A 24,398-nucleotide genomic window follows, 5' to 3' on the forward strand; every position below is an offset into this window, starting at 1 on the left:
AATCACTTTTGAAAACACAACTATAATGTCTTTCTTAATTCAGAAACTCCTAGAAACATTGCTACATATGGGTATGGAGTCAAACAGAGTTAACTAGAAAAGGAAAAGGCCAGCACTTCTTGCAGTAGGCAGTCCTTTCCAGTATATGCTAACACTATGCTAGCCTAAGCATCACTGAGCAACAGAGCTAAGTTGACAAGACCATGGATATATATGCCTTGCTTTGAACAGTGGGCACTATATTTACATGTATCAAATCAACTAAAGAAACTAACAAATCAAGAACCTTTGTCATGTGCCAAACATTTATTTGCTAGGAAATCCAAAAGAGCATTATGAAGTCAGCACAAATACCCTCAAAGAGATAGTTACAAGTAATATGCAACTAGCATTGCATGATGGAAAGGAACTAAATATGTAACTGTTGGCTTTTGCTTAATCTCGTTACATTGTCCCTGCTGTGGAAATGAGTTCCTCCTCGTTTACATTCAAAGACATTGCTGTTTTATCAATTGTACAGGTTTACATTGCCAATATTCCAATCAGACTCTTAAACACCTCCTCCAGTGCCACTGTGATATGAAAACTACCCTTTGTTCACCACTGATAGGAACTGAGTTCACAGTGTCCCATTGAAAATTAAAAAATAGGAGAGCCCATCCTAAAAGCAACAATGTTGACAATATGCTGCATAATCTTATGGGCCTGGTAACTTAGCAATAAATATGCTCAATATTCTGCATCATCGCCACCTCAAGAAAGGAATGATCTGTGTAAATAGATTCAGATTAAATGATCCTGGAGCTACTAAATTATGATAATAAAAACACATCCATACTAAAGGAAAATCCAAAAATACTGTGCCATTTTCAATAAGTACACTTAACAAAGACAATTTAGAAAAACTAATAAGAGGAAAAAATAATTCAAATGCCCTTTTCTATTGTGACTGTTGCACACGGAGGGTGAGTACTATGCATTTCTGTTACACATTGGATATAGATATATATATATATATATCCCATTTTTGATCTATACGATATAAAATGCTACATATGAAGACATACAGATACCTATTATAAGAAAACCTTTCACCCCTTACCTTTTAATATTGTCTAGCCATGTCATCTAGAAATAAAGAGGTTGTTACAGAACATGGGGGAGAAGACACCTGGTCCTGTCCACATCAGTGCTTCTCTGCTCTCACCAGAGTCCAGCTCTAAGAAGTAACTGTGTCTTAACTTTCCTGTGGGTCTTTGTGGTTACAACTAATGCATTCTTAGTTGATAAAATTACAACAAAACAATTTTAGAACCAAATTTCCCATCTGTATGAATGTATGTATGATGTATGTACATATGTAGGTATTAAGAGCCATCAGGAATAATTGCGTAAAGGCATTTATTATTGATATCATTCATATGGGTTGATATTTTTTGGACGTATTTATTTGTGGTCTGGGCATGCATGTTTTTATGCATGGAGGGAGGTCAGAGAAGGTTGCCAGGTGATCTGCTCTATCACTCTCCACCTTATTCTCTCCAGACAGGGTCTCTCACTGAACCAATAGACAAGCTGGTGTCATTGAAGCCCCAGCAATTTCCCTGTTGCCATTCTCCATGGTGCTGGAGCTACATTCACATGTGCGGACATGCCTGGCTGGCGTCACAGGCACATGTGTGGGCATGCCTGGTTATCATATGAGCCCTATGGAGCTAACACAGTAAGTGCTCCTACGCACTGAGCCATCTCTCCAGCCCTATTTGTTATTTTTCAATGTGAAGGTTTATAGATAAAATCAGAAAAATGATGTATTTAGAAAATAAATCAATAAAATATTACATTTTCTGGTAGGATAATAAATGACTCACAGTGTTAGCGTAGAAAGGCAGAATTTGAGAATAAAGAATATAACATTATACTATAATCTCAAAAGAATTAAAAATAATGTAAAAGCAAAAACACAATCAAATATTGACTACTGTGGAATGATTAGAATGGGAGTTGATCCATTTCCGTTTTGTATAGTTAGCTTCGGATGACAAGGAGCATATCAAGTGAAAAGGGACATCAAACTATTCTAAGCAGACATGTTTTAACACTTTTCCACATATCAGCACAGGGCTGACTTTATTTTGTAAATTAAAATACCAACTCCTAATTATCCATATAAATGTCCCTGTTGGATAATGCAGCTGCTGGATAAACTCCCAAAGTTGTGTGCCTCAAAACTTAAGCCTTCTTTTATAAATGAGGAAGTAAGATGAGAATAGCAAAAATGAGGCACCTGTCTAAACTTGATCGGGGGATAAACTCTAGATAAAACAGTATGCCTGCACTGAATGGCCTTCTAACAATCTTCCACAATGAGGCTTGTGACAAGAGAAGGATGTCAGGCCACTCCACAGCATTCTGTGGGGTGCGTGGCCTGCAAGTATTGTGTGATGCTAAGGGCAGAGACTCATCATGCTTTGACCATCAGACTAGCAGATGGTGGTGAGAATGACAACCTGTTATGGAAACTGATGAGACTCATCATAGTTCCCGCCTGGATGGATGGCCCCTCATATCTACACATGAGTCATAAAATCGCTACATCTAAAGCTGTAACTCCTGGTAAAGTGAGGGTCAGCTCAACACTCCAAATTTCTCCCCAGCAAGACAAAGATGATATTTTCTTATCCTGGAAAATTGTAACCCATTTATCAACTGTCTGCCATGGCCATATGGTTCTGAGTAATTAGAGGATGCACACAGCTCACTAGCACCAATTGACTGTAAAATACAGAGCATAGTCACAAAATAAATGTCAGTGCTCTTGAGAGTGATTAAATGTGAAACAACTGCATTTCTTATTAAGAACACTTTGGTGATATTTAGCCATCCTTCAGACTATTAGAACACATCCAGACTATGTCTCATTTCTGGGTATTTGACAAAATTTTTTGTGTCCATCTTGCACATCCTGAGAATTAACAGCATGAAAAAAAAGTGCAAAACCATAAAAGTCTTTGAGAAAGAAAATTCTAACCTAAGATTCTCAAAGTGCCACTGAATCTCAGAGCGAAACTGCTAACAGAATTTAGACAGCATTGAGTCTAGACTGTCTAGACACCAGGACCCAAACACTTCCCTCTGCCTTCTGTAGAGTGAAATACAGAGTACAATCCAAGTATACCAAATTCCATTAAGACCACTAGCTACAAATGAGCATAAGAACACAATAGAATTGAGTTACTATTTGCCCTGCGCTCTGGTCCTGTGTAGAGCTGAAAAAAACATCTTGCTGCAGCCATGCTTATTTAAATCACTATCTAGGGTTCAGGAGTTTACAAATGGCTATGCGCTGCAATTGTCTGAAAAAATTTTGAAGTTGGTAGCATGCATCTTACTATATTTTCAAAGCAGGGAAACTCATCCTGGAAAAAAGCTGTATTCATTTAGGACCTGAAGTATGCAAGAAATTTTACTAGGACTTATATACTAGGACTTACAAATGTATTAGACTACAAGGTACATGAAGCATATGGTCTAAGGAAAGATGACAGCAAGTTGTAACATGCAGTGAAAGAGTGCTTGGTTGTAGGTTAAGTACCTCTACCAACTTACAATCAGACAGAAAATATGAGATTCGTGTTTATAAAAAGTTTTTTTTTTTCGAAAGAGGTGTTATCAGTCAAATGACACCACCAAGATGAACCAATGTTCAGACACATCTTCTTCAGCATCATTTTGAAGAGGAGCAAGTTCACATGGTTAAAAGAGGCTCAGAAGAATGTTCAGTTGCACTGAGTGGCATACAAGTCTAGTTACCTATCATTAATCCCATCTCTTTTATCTATCACTTCCATCTGAAGCCAATGAAATGCAATACTAAAGTTAATTGCAAGAAAGTACATATTCTAAAGTAACAAGCTGACATGATTTTTTTTAAGTAAAATAAAATGTGAGTGTTAAATGTCCAAAGAGGAGTGGATGGGGGTGGGTTGGGGACAAGTTGGGGGGTAAGTGGGAGAAGGGGAGGGAGGGGGAATTGTGGTTGGTATGTAAAATGGAAAAAAAATAAATAAAAAAAAAGAAAGAAAGAAATTAAATTATATTACTCAATGTAGGAGGACCAGCCCTGACCTGTCAAAGGGTTCTTGAATGGAAGAGTGAGGAGTTGGAAATAATAGGAAGAAATATACATTTAGATGAAGAAAAAGAGGTAAGAGACACAGGATAGCTTTGAAAGGGCTCTGGATTAAGACCACAGACATCCGGAATTTATTCCTGATGAGCATTTTATACATCAGCAAGGGGAGGAGCAAAAGACCTCCCCTTTTCAAGGTCAAGGTATAAAGTACCAACAAGTGTAGAACCTTCAAAACACGTGGTAACCAAGCCTTTGGCCAAATCATTCTATTATGCAGCCCTACTGGGCAAAGTAAGCTCAGACTTTCTGACCTTGAGTAAGGCCTTACTGAGGAGCCTCTGGGGGCCCCCACAACCCAGTGACTACAGTATGATTGTGAGTTTTATTTCAGTATGAAAAATAAGTGAAAAGCAAAAGAAGCCAAACTTTCAATCCTTAAAAGGCTGTCAACGGAATAAAACTGGTAGAGGTGCTATACTATGAAAGGTAAAGGGCTAGGGAGGGCTTGTAGAGTAAGCAATGTTCTATATTTAATTTCTGTGGCCAACACAGAATTTCAGAAAGCAGGAAATTACCACTAGCAACAAGGATCACATGTGTTGCTTAGCAGATTCCAGATACTGCAACTATATAAATACCTTGGCACTGGCAGACTCAAGGAAGAAACCTGGCTAGATAAGCACTAGCAAGCTGCCTATCTAGACCTTAACCACATCATTTGTAAATAGAGTAACTCTACCTTAAAGTATTGTTATAAGAATTAAATGAAATAATATATATTCAGACAACTCTTTCACTTAAAAGTTTTACAGGCAGAATTTGTTATTCATAAAATATTCCATTTCTGTAATCACAGAATTACTCTGTACTAAAAATTCAGAAAGAATTTATCACAAATATTGACCAAGATACTGAAATGAGTCATTTATACAAATTTATTCAATGAGAGTAATTCTGAATTGCTAAAACCATACGGTGTCAGAGCAAAATAAAATGCTGATCCCTAAAGAGAGAAATTAAAGCAGAGTTTGTTAACCCCAAATCTGCTGAAATCTCAACCTATTTTTAGAAATAGTGAATATTAGGTTTTCCCTGCCAGGAATTTAAGAACTTGGGGCTTAAACATTTGTTGAAAACAGATGTGGCATTGTATGACATTGGCACCAGACTTCTAGGAAACACCAGATGCAGAGCTTGGCCAGAGAGAGAACCCAGAGAATGTGAGGTCACCACCTACATCCTGTGGCTTCATTCTGTGCCATACAAACCAAGCCTTCAGAGGCCTATTTAAATTCTATTAGTAGTCCATCCCCATGCCAAAGCATCAAGGGACTTTACATTAGGAGGAAGAGGCTCTTGTTATACTCTGATTTGAAGACATTTAATCAAATGAGTTTATGTAGTTAAAACCCCAGTGCCACAATCAGCATTAAATGGATGCCCAAAACCACCAAGCAAGACATCTGGTTGTAATGAACAGGCTAATATTAGCATGATATTTTAAAAACTCATCAGAAAGAGATGGGAGACTATCAGGGAATCATAACAAATGGAAGCCAAGACCAGTTTTCTTAAATCTGTTTCATGACCATGTGCTGAAATTCTAATCAACAAAAATACCAGGAGCAAATACAATACAATACACCTATTTCAAAGTATGACTATACTTGATTATTGCACTAGGTGTGGTGGTGTGCACCTCCCAGTACATGGGAGGCTGAAGCAGGAGGACTGCCACAAGTTTAAGGCCAGGCTGGGATACACAATGAGTTTGAGATGAACCAAAACTACTTAGTAAGGCCTTGTCTCAAAAGACCACACACAGAGACAGAAAAATGTATGACATTTAGACATACTGGGTTGTTATCTACATTTTTCCAGGTAAATGGTTTAGAAAATAATAATTTATCAAGAAAACAGAGGACCTGTGTACTTTAAGCTTATTAAAAATGTTTTAGTTACATTATGCACAAAATTTCTACATAATAACATTAACAAGAAATGAAATGTAACCAAATGATGAAAATAAGTCATGAAGTTTAATTTCTTAATTATATAAAGGGCTCAAAGGAATTGGGGAAAAAGATAATATAATACCAAAGAAGACAGAAAAATACAATGAGATTAATTCGAGCAATATGTAAATTTAAAAGAAAAACTTTTTATAAAAAGACAAACTCTCAAGCAGAGGAGACAACTATAAATAAATGACAATTAATTCAATGATGTGATTCTAATTCAACAACTTGATTCTACATGCTAACAGAGTAGAAGCTTCTCGCCTGGAACTCGCAGTGAGAAATGAAACAATGCAAACAATATGCATCCTCAGGAAGGCTTAGTAATACAAAAGCTCACAGCTCTTTGAAGGCTAAGGGGCTGGAGAGATGGCTCAGTGGCTGAAGGCACTTGCAGCTCTTGCTTTGGACCTACTCAGGTTTGATTCCCTGCACCCATGTAGTGGAGCTCACAAGTGTCTATAACACCAGTTCTAGGGGATCCAACATCCTCTTCTGGCTTCTTCCCTGGTATATGCACATATACAAACTTACACACACACACACACACACACACACACACACACACACACTAAATAAATAAATAAATAAATAAATAAATAAATACTTTAGAAATTACTTTTCAGGAAAAATGTTAGTGATACCTATTACCCTCTAGGCCAGAGGTTTTCAACCTGTGGATCATGACCCCACTGGCAAATCTCTATCTCCAAAAATATTTACACTTTGATTCATAACAGTAGCAAAATTGTAGTAACAACAAAATTTTTATGGTTGAGGGGCACTAGAAATTGGGGAACTACATTAAAGGGTCACAGTATTAAGAATGTTGAGAACCACTGCAGTAGACAGTATTTCATTTTTTAAAGATTTGTTTTATTTATGTGTGTGTGAGAGAGAAGTGTGGAGGGACAGAGAGACAGACAGAGAGAAAGAGGTGGTTGGTGGGAAGAGTATCACATGAATGTAGGCCAGAAGAGGGCACTGTATCCCCCTGGAGCTGGAGTTGTGCACTACCAGACTTGGCTTCTGGAAACCATCTCAGTCTCTCTAGAGCACATGGTCTTCTCGAAGAGGAAGCACTTGCACTTAACTGCTGAACCATCCTTCCAAACCCCGGGAGGCAGCATTTTAAATGTAAAGGGCCCTTGATGAGAAGTGTCAGAGGAATTCTGGGTTTGTCGTCATGTCTATCTCACTGTATGTATGTGTGACTGTGAATGCAGGGCTGCTCACCCCACAATGAAGATGTGGAAGCAAGGGGCCAACCTTGGCTGCCGGCCTTCCACTTTCTCCTGGTTTGAGACAAGGTCTCTTTACTGCATTTATGTTCCATCCCAGGCTACTTATCTCACAGGTTTCTGAGGATTCTCCTGTCTTCATGTCCCATCTCCTTGTAGGAAAACTAGAATATTGATGCTCAGATTAAGTATTTCATTCTTACACATGTTCCGGGGTTTCAAACTACAGTTTTTTCTTGATTGCTTAACAAGAAGCTCTTTTGCCTACTGATTCATTTCCTCAGTTCTTAAAAAGACTGTAGGATTAAGTATTGAATTTACATCTACCCATGGGTTTGGGCAGACAGAAAGAGGGAGATAGAGATGGAGAGAGATGGGGGCGGAGAGAAAGAGAACAAATTGACTTGAATTGATTGAGGCTAGAGTAAGAACCGCCTCAGTGGTTAAAAGTACCTGATATTCTGAGATGATGAAAAACCCCAGAACACATGTAAATGCTAGCCTGCCTGTAACCCTAGTGCTGGGAATATAGAGATGGGAGCTCCCCAGAGCAAGCTGGCTTGTGAGACAAGCCAAACTGGTAAGGTCTTGGCTCAACTAAGAAACCCTATCTCAATTCATAAAGTCGAAAGGAATAAGGAAGACTCTTGATGTCAACCTCAGGTCTCCTCATGCATTCCACACACCTTTACACACACACACACACACACACACACACACACACACACACACACACAGCCACACACCACCCATGTATGAACATATACACACCACACACATGAGAAAAAAAAATGAAGGATATCAATGTTGCAAGACTCTCAGAAATTTCCTGAGGATATATGTTGCAGTGCTATTCCCACTACAAACTAAAGTTTCCAGATAGCAGAGGTCAGTCAGCTTTCCACAAGGAGCAGAGCATGCCTCCACAAACCAGCCAGAAATGAAAAAGTGCCTGCTAAGTACTTCCTAAATAGACAGGTGGATCTAGAAACATAATAATGACTACAGTATAACCTATAAACATCTAATTACAGAAGTCCTTTAACACAGAGTGGAAATGACAATTTGAAAATGCTGTCACTATTATAATACACTGAAAGTATATAACACACAAGCAGGTGGAAAGAGAAGAAAATGTGCAAAAATTGCCACAGAAAGGGCATTTGAGATGGAACTAAATATGGAAGGGGTGACATTTAATTTATGTGATGGGGGCAATGCACTGTTTTGCAACAGAGTATTTAGGCAAAGAATTTTAATGTTGTTATCCAAGATGTTGTTTGCCTCTCTAACAAAGGTCCTCTCTAATTCTTCATCTCTTCCCCCTTTACTTCTCCATAGAGCCTAGCTGGAAAAAGAAAAAACTAAAAGCGCCTCAGGCTATATTTAATTTAAGTCCTTACCAATCTTTCTGCTAGGCAGACTGAGAGCCCCTCTGGGTTTCAGCTCCAACAGTGAACTAATGAAGTAAAAGTACACAAAGCAAAGGAAGAAGGGAGCCTTTGAACCGAGCAGCCGGGAAACCAGGAGCCCATGTTCAACACAGGCTGATGTCTATTATTCACTGTGTTAATACCAGTCAGAGAACACAATGCAGATGAACAGGAAGTCTGCCAGCCGGCTCACACCTACAGATGAACAGCAAGACTGCCAGAAGGCTCACACCACTGCTCTGAAGAATGAGAGGGAATTTCAAAAGTCATAAGAGTTTGTGGCAAAGGTGAGTTCACGGAGAATTTAAGTGAGAAAATGTCTCAGTACTAGAGACAGGTTCAGGAACTAAAGAAAAGGATTGCCGATAATGTGCCTGCAGGCAGGCTGGCACTGTGAGAGCATCTTTGGGGACTGGAAGGAAAGCTCTGGAAACAACAATCTTCAAAGCAGAGTAACTTCTGGTCATACACAGTGAAAGAAACCCATGGGATCAAGCAAATGAAAACAATCTCGAATGGCTTTCCCGGTTTCTAAATTCTAATGATGCAACTGAAATTTTTTTAAACCCTTAGAAGAAGTCATTCTGTTAATACAACTCTCTATTAAGTGAAAAGAATGCAGTAAAGCAAAATTTCAAGAAAGGCTGAACATTTTAAACCCTTACACAAATTACTGACACTTCAGAAAGGGTGCAGTAATAACAAAGCACAGGCTGCAGACTCTTTCAGAATTGTGTACAATGTTCTATGAAGAATCCTTCAAATTCTGGAACTATACTACAATAATGATTTTCTTAATTTTTACTAAATGTTTGTTGATTCCTACATCACTGTATCACTGTTCAAAATGTTCAACTGAGCAAAGGTTATTCTAAAATAAGATTAATAATAAGAAAAAAAAAGATATCATACAGTGGTGAATAAGTGAATGAAAGGCACGTGGGTGAAGGAAGTTTTACACATTTTCCAGGATTTTCATTCCCCCTTTCGCTGGATGCCTATCACTTTGGAAGAAGAGAAAAAAGAAGAAAAATTCTGAGCAGCATTTCAGAGTGTGTGGCTTGGGATTCACATACTACTGAACCAAATGTGGTACTTTCATGAATGCTTATCTAACACACATCCCAAAGGGTAAGTCAACTCATCTGGAATAGGCACAAAAATCTGAAATTTCAACAAAGTAATGACTGCCTTGGAGACAGCGATCTTCCTCCCTGCATGATGGTGACAGTTAAAGGGAATAACTGCATTGCCAGAGATGGTTAGTTCCAGCCGAACAGGAATAAAAACCCCATGCTGCAACCTCCCAGGCCCATCACATGTGGTTAGGATAAATGCCATTTCTCTATAATGGCCCACCCTCACCTCTTTCCATTGTGTTTACTCTCACTGGAATAATCAACAAATTAGTGAAACTATGCATTTATTGTTGGATAGAAAGTAGAAGATAATTCTTGGGTTAGAGTGATGATATACGTAGATTTCTTTTTTTAAGAAATGTGCTATGAGATTGCATGTGCAATGAATTCACTGCTTATAAATAATAAAAACAATTATGTTTTGATATATAGCTATTATATAAAAATTATGATATAAAAGTTCAAATATAAAAATCTCATACTTTTAAATGAATATGTTTGTTGTATAACCTTTGAAAATTAGTGATTGTGTGTATGTATGTGTGTTTGTGTGCACATGCACATGTGTGTATGAAAGTATCAAACTTATAGGATTTTTGTTGTTGTTGTTTTTGTTTTTGTTTTTTTTGTTTTTCGAGACAGCATTTCTCTGTGTAGACCTGACTGTCCTAGAACCTGCTCTGTAGATCAGGCTGACCTCAAACTCAGAGATCCTCTTGCCTCTACCTCTGCCTCCCAAGTGCTGAGACTAAAGGTATGTGTAACCACCACCTGGCTCAAATGTTTAGATTTTACCTTAAAATATATCCCCATCATTCAGTGCTTTCCTAAAACAGGCCAATGCCCTCATTTGGGTGAAACCCTTTGTGTTGAGGAAAAAGATAATCCTATTTCAGCAGGCCACAAGATTCTTCCCATCACCTGCTTCCCTATGAGATCAGCAGTAAACAGCTTTCCTTGGGAGAATAAGGAACTCACCAAAGTGGAGAGGCAACAAGAGCTGGAATGGCACTACTGGGACCAAAGCATGTATGGCTTGCTCAACTTATCTACTAGTCAAGTTGATCCTATGTAATATGATGCAAACACCACATACTCATACATGTGCATGTGTGTACACAACACACACACACACACACACACACACACACACATACTCTAAATAATATCTTAAAGATAAAGTACAAGCACCTCAATGTATAGGAGGAAAAAACTGAATAAACGCACATTAAAAATACGCTTACTTATCTAAAGATGATATGTACTCCAGCTTTACTGCTTTTAAAAAGTAACAATAATAATTTAGTCATTACTTGTGTAAATGGAAGTATTTATAGTTTGCTAATTTATTTGATGCCCTGTGTTTTGAACCTGTCCATATGCCTACCCATGGAATGCAGCATTGAGACAGATACAGTGGCACACAACTGTAATTTCAACACTTGGGAGGTAGAGGCAGGAGGACCAAGAGTTCAAGATCATCGGCTACAAGAGATGCTGTCTCAAAAAAAGCAAAGCAAACAAATAATCAGGCAGCAAAAGCACTGAGCTTATTACCTGTAATTGCTCTTGACTGGCATTTCACCCTTGCAAACAAAACTGCTCTGCTAGATAAGCACACACCTTTGAGAGTGCACAGCCTGATACAACATTAACTGGGTACATGCCCTGAGACCCCTAGGCAATGAAATTAGTCACAAAACTAATTCTTGCCTATTTCTAAAAGATAAGAACTCAGAAAAGATACTAACCAAGCCTTTAATAAGAAGACAAGCATAGTGTTAGAAAATTCTAGTTTTAAATTAAGCTTGGCATGATGAAACTCTTAGCCCTGTACAAACTATGTAAACCTCATTTTACTCATCTTTAACTCACAGATGAGAGGATCTTCTTCTTATAATTATAGGAGAGATTAAAAATGAGTATTTATAAATTAATTAGCATAGCACCTGACACTCAACCAGTGGCAAGCATTTTAGATTTTGCTTTTAAAAATCCATTACTGAAGCAATGATTTTATATTAAAAAAAAAAAGTATTTCTCCCAAAGGTCAAAAAACATATTACTGCTAGAAAAATAACACAAACTCAGATAATCTAGCTAATGTGAGCAATGAAACAAATAATAGGAATTGTATTGGGTCTGTGCAAGTAAAAAATGAATTCCTGAATTTGGCAGAGTAACTGCAATGCAGATACATGCAAATTATGAATTTTTAGCCTGAATTCCAATGAGAAAAGTTTTAATCACCTAACTTCAGAGACTTCATATACATTGTTAAGCTGTATGTCACTACTTTTTAGGAATATGCTAAACATTCACATTAGTATTTTGCCCATGTTACTCAATGATGTCTTCCACAACTAATTGGCTAAGTTATCCTCCCCCAAAAAATAATAATGAATATATTTATACTGAAGTTTGAGACTGCCTCGCCTAAGTGATAGAGTTTCAGTTTGTAACTATTGCTTGTTTTGAGTTGATGACTGTCTTTGATAGGAAAAGAGCCCATGACTATATCTTATTATAGTTCATTATAAAATGAATTCATGTTAGATATTCAAAACATACTCTTTCATCCTCAAGTAAGCATTAATCACCTAAGGAGGGAGAATTTTTTTAAACATATAAAAGTCTAAAATAGTAAAGAAAAGTAAGTGTATAACTACAAAATCAAGTGTAAAGCTTATAAGACATAAAAAAAAAACAGTTTAATTATCCACAAGCCTCCACAAAAATTTAAACAATCACTTTAGTGTTTTCCTATTAACCAAATTCAATAACCTAACAGTTAAAGCCCATATACGTATGTATATGTGACATGTGTATACAGGTAGATGTTTGTGTCTGGTTGTAAATATATATATATATATATATGTATGTGTATATATATATATATATATATGTATGTATGTATATGTATATATATATATACAACTCTCTTTAAATGTGGCTCTACTACCGAAGCAGTTTCATGACAAATAGAATATATGTTCAAAGAAAAATAAAGACAATAAAACCTGGTGTGGTGGACTCAAAGAGATATGTCCCCCACAGGCTCAGATTCTTGAATATTTGGTCTTCAGTTAGCAGCATTGCTTGGGAGAGGTGTAGGAGGTGTGGCATTTATGGAGGAAGTATGTCATTGTGGTTGGGGGTTTGAGACCCTTCATCCTTGTAACTTTTAATTCACTCTCTCTAATTGGTGCTTATGGTTATGATTCAAGATGCGTGCTGTCAGCTTCCTATTATCACTGCTATGCCTCCCCGCCATGATGGATTCTTGTGGTGATATTTTGTTTGTGCTCTAACAAATAAAGCTTACCTGCAGATCAGAGTATGGGGCTAGCCACTAGTTAACCAGAGGACCCAGGTAGTGGTGGCACACACCTTTAATCCTAGCACTTGGGATCTCATACCTTTGATCCTAGTACTTGGGAGGCACACACCTTTAATCCCAGCACTAGGGAGGTAGAGACAGGAAGTGATATGCCTGGGCAGAGAGAGTAATATAAGGTGGGAGGACATAGAAGCTCACCTCTTTCAGGCTGAGGAGTTAGTGAGGCAAGAGGAAGCTGCGGCTTGCTCCTTTGTCTCTCTGAATTTTCAGCATTTACCCCAATATCTGGCTCTGGGTTTTTATTATTAAGACCAATTAGGATTCCTGCTAAAGATTCTTATTTATTCTAGAACCTTAAGATAAAATTAATTCCCTCTTCCATAGGCTGCCTTGTTCATGGTGTTTTTATGTCAACAGAAAAGTAACTAGTACACCTGGTTACTTGTTAGTGTCTTCTAATTTTCTATCACAAAGAATTAGTCAGAATTGGTCCCATTCAACACTATCTGTACTTATTCTTAATTATTCTCTGGCAGCTATATTTTCTTCAACTAAGGTATGCATTTCAACAATTCTTTCCAACAATGCTGCTTCCTCAGCATTGAAAAAAGGTGGCTGAGCTAAATCCCCAGGGGAGTCCTTGCCATGGAGGAGATGGGAATGGGGAGTGGATTGGGGGGGGGGGGAGGCAACGGTAGGAGGGAGGATGGGAATCTGTGGCTGATAAGTAAAAATACATTAATTATAAAATTTTTTTAAAAAGGTGGCATGCAAGCTCTGGTCTGATGGAAATACTTTTCTGAAACAGAGCATTCAACCAGATTTTTTTTTGTTATTGTTAGTGGAGTATTTAAAGCAACAGCAAGACTAAAAATAAAAACTCAAGTAGCTCTCAAAAGCTAAACACAGTGGCTATCACCAAAGAACAGTAATTACAATTAATGTAACAAGGCTCACCTGCTCATTTTTACAAAGCCACACACTGTTTCCCTTTAAAACAGTAAAGATTTTTGATTTGTAGCCTCTCAATTCAAGATATCCACATTTCTCGGGTGCTGTGGCTGCTTGCAACTGTGAAGTAAGGGATGGTGACTTCAGCGCACTTAGTAATATGCCGACCCAGTCATTTCTCTCTTCTGAAATTGGAGGAGAAACATATAAGACATATGGACATAGAAACATCAACATGAGGTCCTCTTGTTTTAAAGTAAATAACATACAAATTCTTTACCACAACCACAGGCTAAATTCCATTGCCAGCAAAGGCAAGATTTCAAATTTAACAGAACCAAAAGACTATGTAGGTGCTCTGGAGCCAGCACAATGAGTTTCTTCTAGGATCATACAAGAAATGCCACAGCTCTGGCTCTATTCCAACCCCCAAGAAGGCTCAGCATTTTTCAAAGAACTCCAGGAGACTGATAACTTTATCCATGTCTAAGAAGCACTTTTAGATGATTAAGGAGATTGGGGTTTCTCTTTGCCTTAGTTTTGCAATGAAGTATTTCTATTAAGGTTCTGTTTTGAGCTTGTGGCCCTACAGGTCGTGGTACTATTTTGGGAAGTTATGGAAAGTGAATGAGAGGGTCAGAGCTGGAAGAAGTAGCTATACAAAGAGTACTTCTTTTGAAGGCTATACCCATGGGAAAGTGCATTTATTCCTCTCAGCTTTTTCTCTGTGGGTAGGTAAAGAAACTTCTATTTTACATACTCTTCTAGCAAGATCTTCCCAAGAACCAGAGGCTAAGTTGCCAGGTAATGTGTTCTCTGAAACCATGAGCCAATATAACTCTTTTTACCTTAAGTTGTCTGTCAGGTTACTTTCTCAGAGCTTCATAAAAATAATGAGCACAGAAGAAAACACCATCAGTACTCAACCGGTGGATGAAATAGGGAAATAGTCAGAAAATAATGCTTTATAACTCAACGGGGAAAGTAAAACATGGTCTTCACAGTCCCTCCATACAAGCCAAGTGACCTTCAATTATGTACCACATACTATATTGCGGACATAGAAATGTGATGTAGTCTCCAAAGAGCAATCAAGACAATAAGTCAAGTTAGATTTGAACAGATAATGGAGCACAGACTAGAATAAATGTCATACAAATGGTATCAAATAATATATGAGTCCATTCAACTGAGGTAAGTGATTTGCTGAAGGTCACTGAGAAAGGTAGTACTAAAATTATAATAAAAATTATTTCAACTCCTACACAACTGCATTTGGCACCATAAAAAGGAGGGACATATGATAGATCTTCAGAATGAGGAACAATGTGAAAAACCAAACTGAAGTCTGAAGGTCAGAGCAGGATTCTGAGCAAGGACAACACAAGAAAAAAGTATCAGGAACAAACATTGGTTCAGAGACTTCAAAAGTAGCATAGTGATACTTTTGAACTCAGAAGGAAATTATGAGAAATCTAGACAGCCACTAGCTGCTTTGGATTATAGAAACAAAAGAAAAGCACTTCAGGATAATTAGCAAGGAGGAGACAGAATTGAGATGCCTATGTTTATGACCGGTAGGCCAACCTGGGAGCATGAAGTTCAGGAATAGGAATATAGAGATCAAGTGTAATAAAAGGAAAATACATGAACATTCAAAGTGTCAGTGTATTAAAAAGAGTAAGACATAGTTTACTCATGAATATTAACCCAAAAATAAGCCACCTGGAATAAAAAGGAATTTGATGTTATAAAATGACCATGAAAGATGGCAGGACAATCTAGTTCACAGAACACTGCTCATTTTCAGGACACTGGCATACCTCAGCAGACTAACAAAAACATGTGAGCAAAGACAACCTCTACAAGAAAAGACCCATATATGTAGATAAATGTTAAATGTCCAATGAGAAAAAAAATGCACAAACCAGGAGTCAAACTATTGTTATAGCTCTCAAACCAAACAGGGGATGGATTATCACAAACAAAAAAATAAATGAATAAAACAGACTAAATCTCAAGTAGCAAAATTTTCCACAGAAAGGATAACCAGAGCCAAACCATCGGATATAGGACTCCCTATTAGAGAATCCACAACTTCACTGTGGATTACAGTAAGTCCCCTTATGTGATACATTCATATTGAATTAAGGATGCAAAATTACTTCACAATAAATCTTAATTTCTAAATTATCATCGTTTGCACTCAACTGCTGAAGCACTAAAAAGAGTTCTATCAAAGATCAAAGCTAATATTTTTTGTGGTATTACATGATCCCCAAAGACATGTGTTTTCATACAAATCTGGATGAAGTATTTTCAAACACCCCAGTGCTGTTATACATCAAAAGCATTTCAGAATCTTTAATGTCAACAAGCAACAACTCCTCTAGTGTGACATCTTCAGCAACAGGTCCAGCCTACACTAGAGAAATGCGCTATTATTTTGGTAAGCATTTCCACCTTACTGTGGTTATTACTTGTGAATGTTGGTTTCACACAAAATGTTTCTGCCAAGTAAGGTAAAGGATGGTTGCTTCTCTGAATATTCATAAAATAGTTTCAAATGTAAATATAATATAATGAAGTAAATCAAAGCACTGTGGCTTTTAGGTCACAGTTAGCATATATCTCAGTTTCTCAGCAATTAATTTACAATTGGCAATTGCACCTTTGCATTATTAGAGCAGTGCTGAAACAAATTTATCTATCCCTAGAATTATTTGGCTCCTGAGTCTTCAAATAGTAATGGGAAATAAAGAATAAGAGATGAATGCCCTCTTTGGGGCTGAGAACTCATCTGTTATTTATTCTAAGCACCTTGAGGATTCATGTGTTTCCACATCACTACCATTCACTGCAAAGACAAGTTTCTTTAATGATAAAAAATAGTTTCTATGGATATATACATAAATATGTAGACTATAGTTTAGTGCTATTTAACTATACAACTGTAGTGAGGGTATATGACCTTCCCAGACATGGTGTTTGGACCAGTTTTACATTACCAGGCATTCCTTAATATGGAGCAGCCATCAGTTTCATAAAGCTCAAAGAACATTTCAGAAAAATGATAAGAATTTAAGAGGCAAAAAGCAGGGAGTGGGGGACTTGAAATGTTATCTTCTACACAAGACAGCCATTGTAAATGTGATCTCATTACACCTACAGTTACCTGAACTTGTCTGAACATGACTGTCAATAGACTGAGGAAGGGCTCATGGAGCCCTACCCTTGACTGCTGAATTCTTGAAACTCTGGGAGAGAGACAGTCATCTTCAGTTGTACACAAAACTGTTAGTCCACCATGCTCCAATGGATGTTTGGATACACATGGACACACAGATTGTCATGATTAAAATCAGTGTGTCATAAAACAACACAGTGAAGACATGGATCTGGAAAGGAAACTTGTAGGAGGAGGGCGTAGTAACAGGGGTGGAGGAAACTAAGAAGAGCGGGGAGTGAGAGTATGGAGAGTGCAATGTATGTGTGTATTCTTTTTATTCATGAAATTTGTTTGTTGACAATTTCATATATATTGTCAACAAACAAATCATTCATTTAAAAAAAACACAAGAAATAATGGGAACATCCAGTTCACTAAACAGAGAGAAGCACTGAACAGATAATGCAAACAGAATAAAACAGATTGTAAGAGTTATTTGTCTTAGGCTGTTCAATATGTGCATCCTTAGATGAGGGAAACATGCTTTGACACTTCCCAAACCAAATAATTATTTTCCATTTGATAAATGGTTTGAGACATGCTAGGTGCTATTGTAGCTGAGCCCGTGAACTACAGTTTTAAAACACATGTTAAATTCTAGAAATAAACAATTCATAAGCTTTAAATTACATGCCATTCTTAGTGTGCTAAAACCTTAAGCCATCCCACCCACCCTGTTCTACTTCAAGACACAATCCTATCCCAGTGTATACAAGCCATTTGTACGAAATATTCTTCCACAAAGCATGAAGTACCCATCTCAGGTAACAAGTAAAACATCATGGCTGTGCAGTACCTGTATTCCCTAAGCTTTTATACTACTTAGTAATGGGTTAAAGTGAGGTCACATTGATACAGGGCAATTTGAAAGATGCCCAAGAAGGTCTGTGTAGTACTTCCAGTGAAAAAGCTATTTTTTTGAATAGAGTGATTGCATTAGTATAACTTGTACAAAAATATTTTGTCATAACTGTTCTGCTTGATAAGCTACTGCTGATCATCTTTTACTGTGTCTGACTTAAGAATTAAATTTTATCACATGCATGCGTATATAGAAAAGAATTAGTGCATATGTTATTTGATACTATACACAGATTCAGACATTCCCTGGGTATTGGGGGTATATACCTCTTGTGGCTAATGGGACAGATTATCATGTTGACTCCTTCAAAAAATAAAGATCTGATTGTACCTCAATAGTAGCACTTTACTAAGTATCATTCCTTCTGAAATGTTCTCTATTATGGCTTCTCTCCATGAATGGCACCCCAAATTGGGGGTGGGGTGGGGGTAAAAGTGGGAAAAATAAAAGAATAAGTGGTTTTGCTATAATGTAGACAAAATAAAACAGCAATCTCTTCAACCATTCTTAAAATAGTTTTTGTGGTTTTCAGAAACACCAAAGAATCAGAAAAATTCAAAATGTCAACAAGAAGATCACATTCTCTGAGTTCAAAATTTAGCACAGATAACTCATTAGTTACAAAGGATACCAGAGAATGTCATGCAGGGACATGCAAACAAGTACCACCAAAATAACCATAAACTAACTCAACCTTCCCTATTCGGTTCATTTTTGTTCCTTTTCTTTTTTCTCTTTAGACAGATCTTTCACTCTGTAGCCTAGACTCACCTCTAACTTACAGTAGTCACCTTTCTCTGCCTCCTGAGTGCTAGACTTTCAAGCGCCCATCATACCCAGTCAGGAACTTTACTTTTAATATGATCTGATCTACGAACGCCCCTTCAGTGTAATCAGTCATCAACGTGAGAGCCATAAGTGTTGCCAAATTGATAGCCACTACCAGTGCTAATACTAACTGCTATATTACAGGGCTTATTCTGCACACCAGGAGCAGGAACATTCTCTCCCGGAGATTATACTCTACTGAAAGGAAGAAGGCATACAAACACAGACATTCACTGGAGTGCACTACACAGTGACAAGTGAATTGGGACAGCATAATGCATAGGATGAGGGGCAACAGGAGAGTTACCTTAAATATAGTAATAGAAAAAGCCTCAAAAGAAAAGGACTGGTCAAGCAATGCCTAAAGAAATGGAGCAAGCAGAAGGATGCCTGGAAGAAAACACTGCAGGATGGAGACCAGTGCATGCCGTGGTCCCAGGGCAACTGAGACTTTCAGATCCAGGTCCAAGAACCCCTTGATGTTGAAATGTAGCAAAGAAAGGTAGGCATGGAAGGAAGGAATGGAAAAAGACCAAGACCAGATCAAGAGTCTAGAAGGCTTTGGGACATTATACACACTATGCTTTGCTCTAGGTAAGAAAGGAAGACCATGGGACCTTAGAAATGAGTTGATATGATCAGATTTCCCTATTAAATGGTTTTGCTGACTAAAGGAATGATGACAGGATTGTAGTGAATCAATGAAATCACTATTCCAGATGAAAGCAATTGCTTTGAACTAATAGGTGACACTGTAGGCATTAAAAACTAGTCATCATCTAGTCTTAATTTCAAAGTCAAAATGACCAAGTGACAGGATTCAATAACCAATTAGATGATATGTAATAAAAGAAGGAAAAGACTTAAGAAAAACAAGAAGAGCTCATGGCTTGAGCACAGGAGTCTTCCAATTCTGGTGATGAGGAAGATTAGAAGAGAAGAAAGTTTAGTGGGAAGAGTAGAAAGAGGAATTTGGACATCTAACATCTGAGATACTATTGAAGATCATGCTGAGATATCAAGTAGCAGGCTGAATATATGATTCTAAGATGCATGAAGAGAACTCAGATGGTAATACACATTACAATCAGTCACTCCAACCCATAAGTTCTTCAAACCAAATCTGTGGCCTATAGTATTTTTGTTTTGTTAAAAAAAAATCACTTTATTCTAATAAACTCACCAATAAAAGAATATCGCACAGCTACAGAAGCCACTCAATTGCTTCAGAATGGCCATTCAAACTATAGAAAACTCCATAGAGATATAGAGTTTAAAACTGGGCAAAGGTCTGAGTAGTAGACACCTTTATATTGAGAGTGTGTGTGTGTGTGTGTGTGTGTGTGTGTGTGTGTGTGTGTGTGTGTACGTGCGCGCGCATGTGATATGCCTGCCATGGTCTGAGTGTGGAGATCAGAGTACAATCTGAGTGCCAGTGTTTGCCTTTTATTTTGTTTGTGACAGACTCATATTCACTGACAGAGTAGGTGCTCTGTGAATATTTGGGGGTTCTCCTTTTTCTGCTCCCCATTTTGCTGTAGCAGCACTGGAATTACAAACATGTGCCTCTACTCGGGATGGAACTCAGGTTCTCACCCTTGCACAGCAAGCGTTTTACCACTGAGCTATTTCCACAACCCCAGTAGTATAATATGGTGATATTTTATTTGTACTGAAATGTAATTTTATTTGTATGTTAATAAATAAAGTTGCCTGGGGGTCAGAGCTGATAGCAAGCCATAGCAGAAGTCTGGCAGTGGTAGCATAGGCCTTTAATCCCGATCACATGACAGGCAGATCTCTGTGTGTTCAAGGATACAGCCAGCTTGCAAACACAGGCCTTTAATCTCAATACCAACCATAGAAGACCTGGAGGTCTGTATAGATGGGCAGTGATGAGGAGGTCATGTGGTTGGACTTATAACCAATGAGAAGGTAGAACAGAAAGTCTATAAAAAGACAGATACACAAGAAGTAGCGTTCTTGCTGAGAGGAAGAACAGCAGTGGCAGTGAAGGGTAAGCTCAGCTCTCAGCTACTGCTCTGACCTCTTGGTCTTTTAACTCTGCAATTGGCTCTGTGTTTCTTATTTAATAAGACTATTCATCTACAGTATAACATTAATATTATTGGAAAGTCTCACCATAGCTATGGTGAAAAGTAGATACATATTTATGTACTCCTTTGTTTAATGTTTACAAAAGACATTATTTGTAGTACAATATTTTTTAAAAGGAATTTGGAATCATAGCGTGATCCTAAAACATCTTTAAGAGGTTTCAGTAACACTATGAAGCAATCAATGAAGCAGATAGACACCATGAATGAGAATGAGGAGGGTGAAAAATGAAGAGTTAGGAAACATTTCATAATTTGCTTCAGACCATGTTGTAACTCCCCAAAGCAACTGGGGTATATTTCATATGGTAGGTCTAACAAGCTGCTTTAAATTTAAGAACATCTTGGGTATCAGACTCAAAACTACCTTGGAGAATTTTCTAGTGCCTAGAATTGAGTGAGTGACTAGTCTATTTCCCATGGTCTACAATGTGCTCAGATAAACAGAAACATAGCACCTACAATTGACAACCAGGTTCTGAGAACAGTATTGGACAGGGAATGCCCCCATCAGAATCATTAAGCTCTGTGCTAACCCTGAGAAGCAGGACCCCATAGCATCACCTGTCTGTAAATTTCTGACGCCAGCTATGGCTGGAGACCATAATGCCATAAACTACACACCCATTCCAGTGTTTCTGCCCCAAAACAAGAGGAGTCAATATGAAATTTCACTCTGAGGAAGACAATTTTCAAAGCAATACTATTTTAATATATTTCTCATATATTTAAGAAAAGGGCAATATTTTTTATGAAGCCCAGAACAATCAAAACATTAGATAGTGGGAATGTGAAAGATGCCAAACTGTAATGGTATTTTAGTTATGATTTGCAGAAGTGGCTATTTACACACAATGTTCTACAAACACTCCACAGTAGAGGCTAGCAAACACCTTGGGCTGATATATAAATGAATGAGAGTGACTGTGGGCCACCAAAACTTCTGTGGTCAGATTTAGGCTGTAGGCCAGGTTAATGATCTCTGTTCCGGTGTTGTTTTCTTGTAATTGCCAACTCAAATAACCTGAGTCCTGTGTCCTAAGTGCACAGTTTATTCAGCAACCTGAGCTTACCCTTAACCTCTGAGAGTGAACTAGGCATAACAGCCATAGTCTATATTGTTTTGGGAGGTATCACCCTGCAGTATAGTTTCCATAGTACCATAAAAATACTATGCAGACTGTTAAAGGAGGGAAGCGATTAATGACCCCTACTCAGCTGTGACATCTATAAACCACAGCAAGTGGTTCTTTCTGTGGTTTCTTACCACAGAAAGTGGTAAGATACCCATAATGGTATGTATAGCAAATGGCAGTCACATGTTGATGGTAGTAACCAAGAGCCATAGAATCACACTTAAGATCAGCTCAACAGAAGGGGCTAATGCTTGGTACTAGAAGGGTAGCCAGTTTTCCAGTGCTAATAATGTCATGGGTCTTAAGAGAATTCTTACTACATCCTAAATTCTATCCTTATATCCACCCATAAGTGCAGTTATCACCCTTCATCAAGAAGCTTCTCTTTATAGCAAATGGAGACCATCACAAAAACAAAACAAAAAAAAAAAAACTCTCAGCTAGAAACAATCTAGAGAGCTCAATGGAAGATGAAGAACCCAGCCATAGTGGATACAACTACATAACAGCTCCTGTGTCTATGGCTCCAGTAACATGGTGGAAGAGGGGGTAGGGAAGATTTTGAAGAGCCATAATACCAGGACATCTGTTGCTCTGACACTGTCTCTCCTAGAATTGTCTGCATAAACAATATCTGAACAATAGCAATACCAACAGACATATTACGTGGAAGGGAGAAAATTCTTACAGGTCCATACCGCTGGACAGGAACGACAGGCAACAGATGATTGATAAGAAAGAAAATATTAGCCTCTTCCAGGGATCAGCACTGTAATTGGTTATCCAGTAAAGAATTGTTATCCCTGAAACCATATACACACAAACAATAAAAATTCAGCAGGTTGTATTTATAAATTGCTGAATTTATGGTGTTTGTGTGTGTGTGTGTGTGTGTGTGTGTGTGTGTGTGTGTGTGTGTGTGTGTGTGTGTAACAATACTATTTGGGGAAAAGGAGGCTATCTTGAGCTTGAGGGGAGAATGTGAAAGGGGCTGGAGGGTAAGAAGGGCAGAGGAAACAGAATGAAGAAAGCGTTGTGATAAACTTTTAGTTTAAAATGTATTTAAAATTTAAAATAAAATATAGCAATAGAAATATGAAATGTTTTCTATATCAGCCACATGCAACATCTACATTGATTTGTTACACAGTATAACATGCCCTCTAAGCACTGCTCTTCGGTATTTTTTATGCTGTTTAGGAAGGCTTAGCGTGGTGTTTTTGTTTTCAGCAGCAACACAAGCTTCTAGTTTGATTTCATAAATCATCAGTAATCAAAGTCTGGAACACATTGTTCCCTGACAGGGAGCTGGGTACACTCACTACTGATTACCTTCAGTAATAATGAGAACGTTCTAGAAATACATATTTTTTTTTTTTTTTTTTTTTTTTTTTTGGTTTTTCGAGACAGGGTTTCTCTGCGTAGCTTTGCGCCTTTCCTGGAGCTCACTTGGTAGCCCAGGCTGGCCTCGAACTCACAGAGATCCGCCTAGCTCTGCCTCCCGAGTGCTGGGATTAAAGGCGTGCGCCACCACCGCCCGGCTTAGAAATACATATTTATTGAACAGTTTCTTTGTGCCATAGGCTAACCCATGTTCTGGGAGCAGAGTAGTTTAAAGGGCAATGGTACAGCACAATGCTTAACATTACAGTAGTTTCTATCTACAGCTAGATGCTCTTGTGTATAAAGTAGGACAACAATCATGTAAACTGCCTTAAAAGGTTGTTATGATGCTGAATTTGGCAAAAATGTCTGGTATATACACAATATTAAGTAAGTTCCTTTGCAATTATTATTGAAATAGGGCACACTAAGATGACACTTCATTAAAAATTGGGTCAATTATAAATCTACCCCCAATAGATCCTAAAGTAAGGTCATTCTCTTAATATTTAATCAAGTAGCTGGCCTTACCTGTATTATTTGAACCTAGAGAAGGTTATTGCCATGACATATCCTGAGAATCAAT

General features: G+C 37.8%; 1 protein-coding gene across 2 annotated transcripts in view; it reads right to left on the bottom strand.

Moving 5' to 3' along the window:
• Arap2 (ArfGAP with RhoGAP domain, ankyrin repeat and PH domain 2) overlaps nt 1-24,398 on the bottom strand; it is a 183,066-nt gene that overhangs the window by 96,121 nt on the left and 62,547 nt on the right. For both annotated transcript variants that reach the window (XM_076546320.1, XM_076546321.1), the window contains exon 9: nt 14,264-14,442. In XM_076546320.1, coding sequence (XP_076402435.1) covers nt 14,264-14,442 — 179 coding nt within the window. The remainder of the gene's footprint in view (nt 1-14,263; nt 14,443-24,398) is intronic.

Source organism: Peromyscus maniculatus, chromosome 10 (assembly GCF_049852395.1).
Source record: "Peromyscus maniculatus bairdii isolate BWxNUB_F1_BW_parent chromosome 10, HU_Pman_BW_mat_3.1, whole genome shotgun sequence".
NCBI classification, from domain to species: domain Eukaryota; kingdom Metazoa; phylum Chordata; class Mammalia; order Rodentia; family Cricetidae; genus Peromyscus; species Peromyscus maniculatus.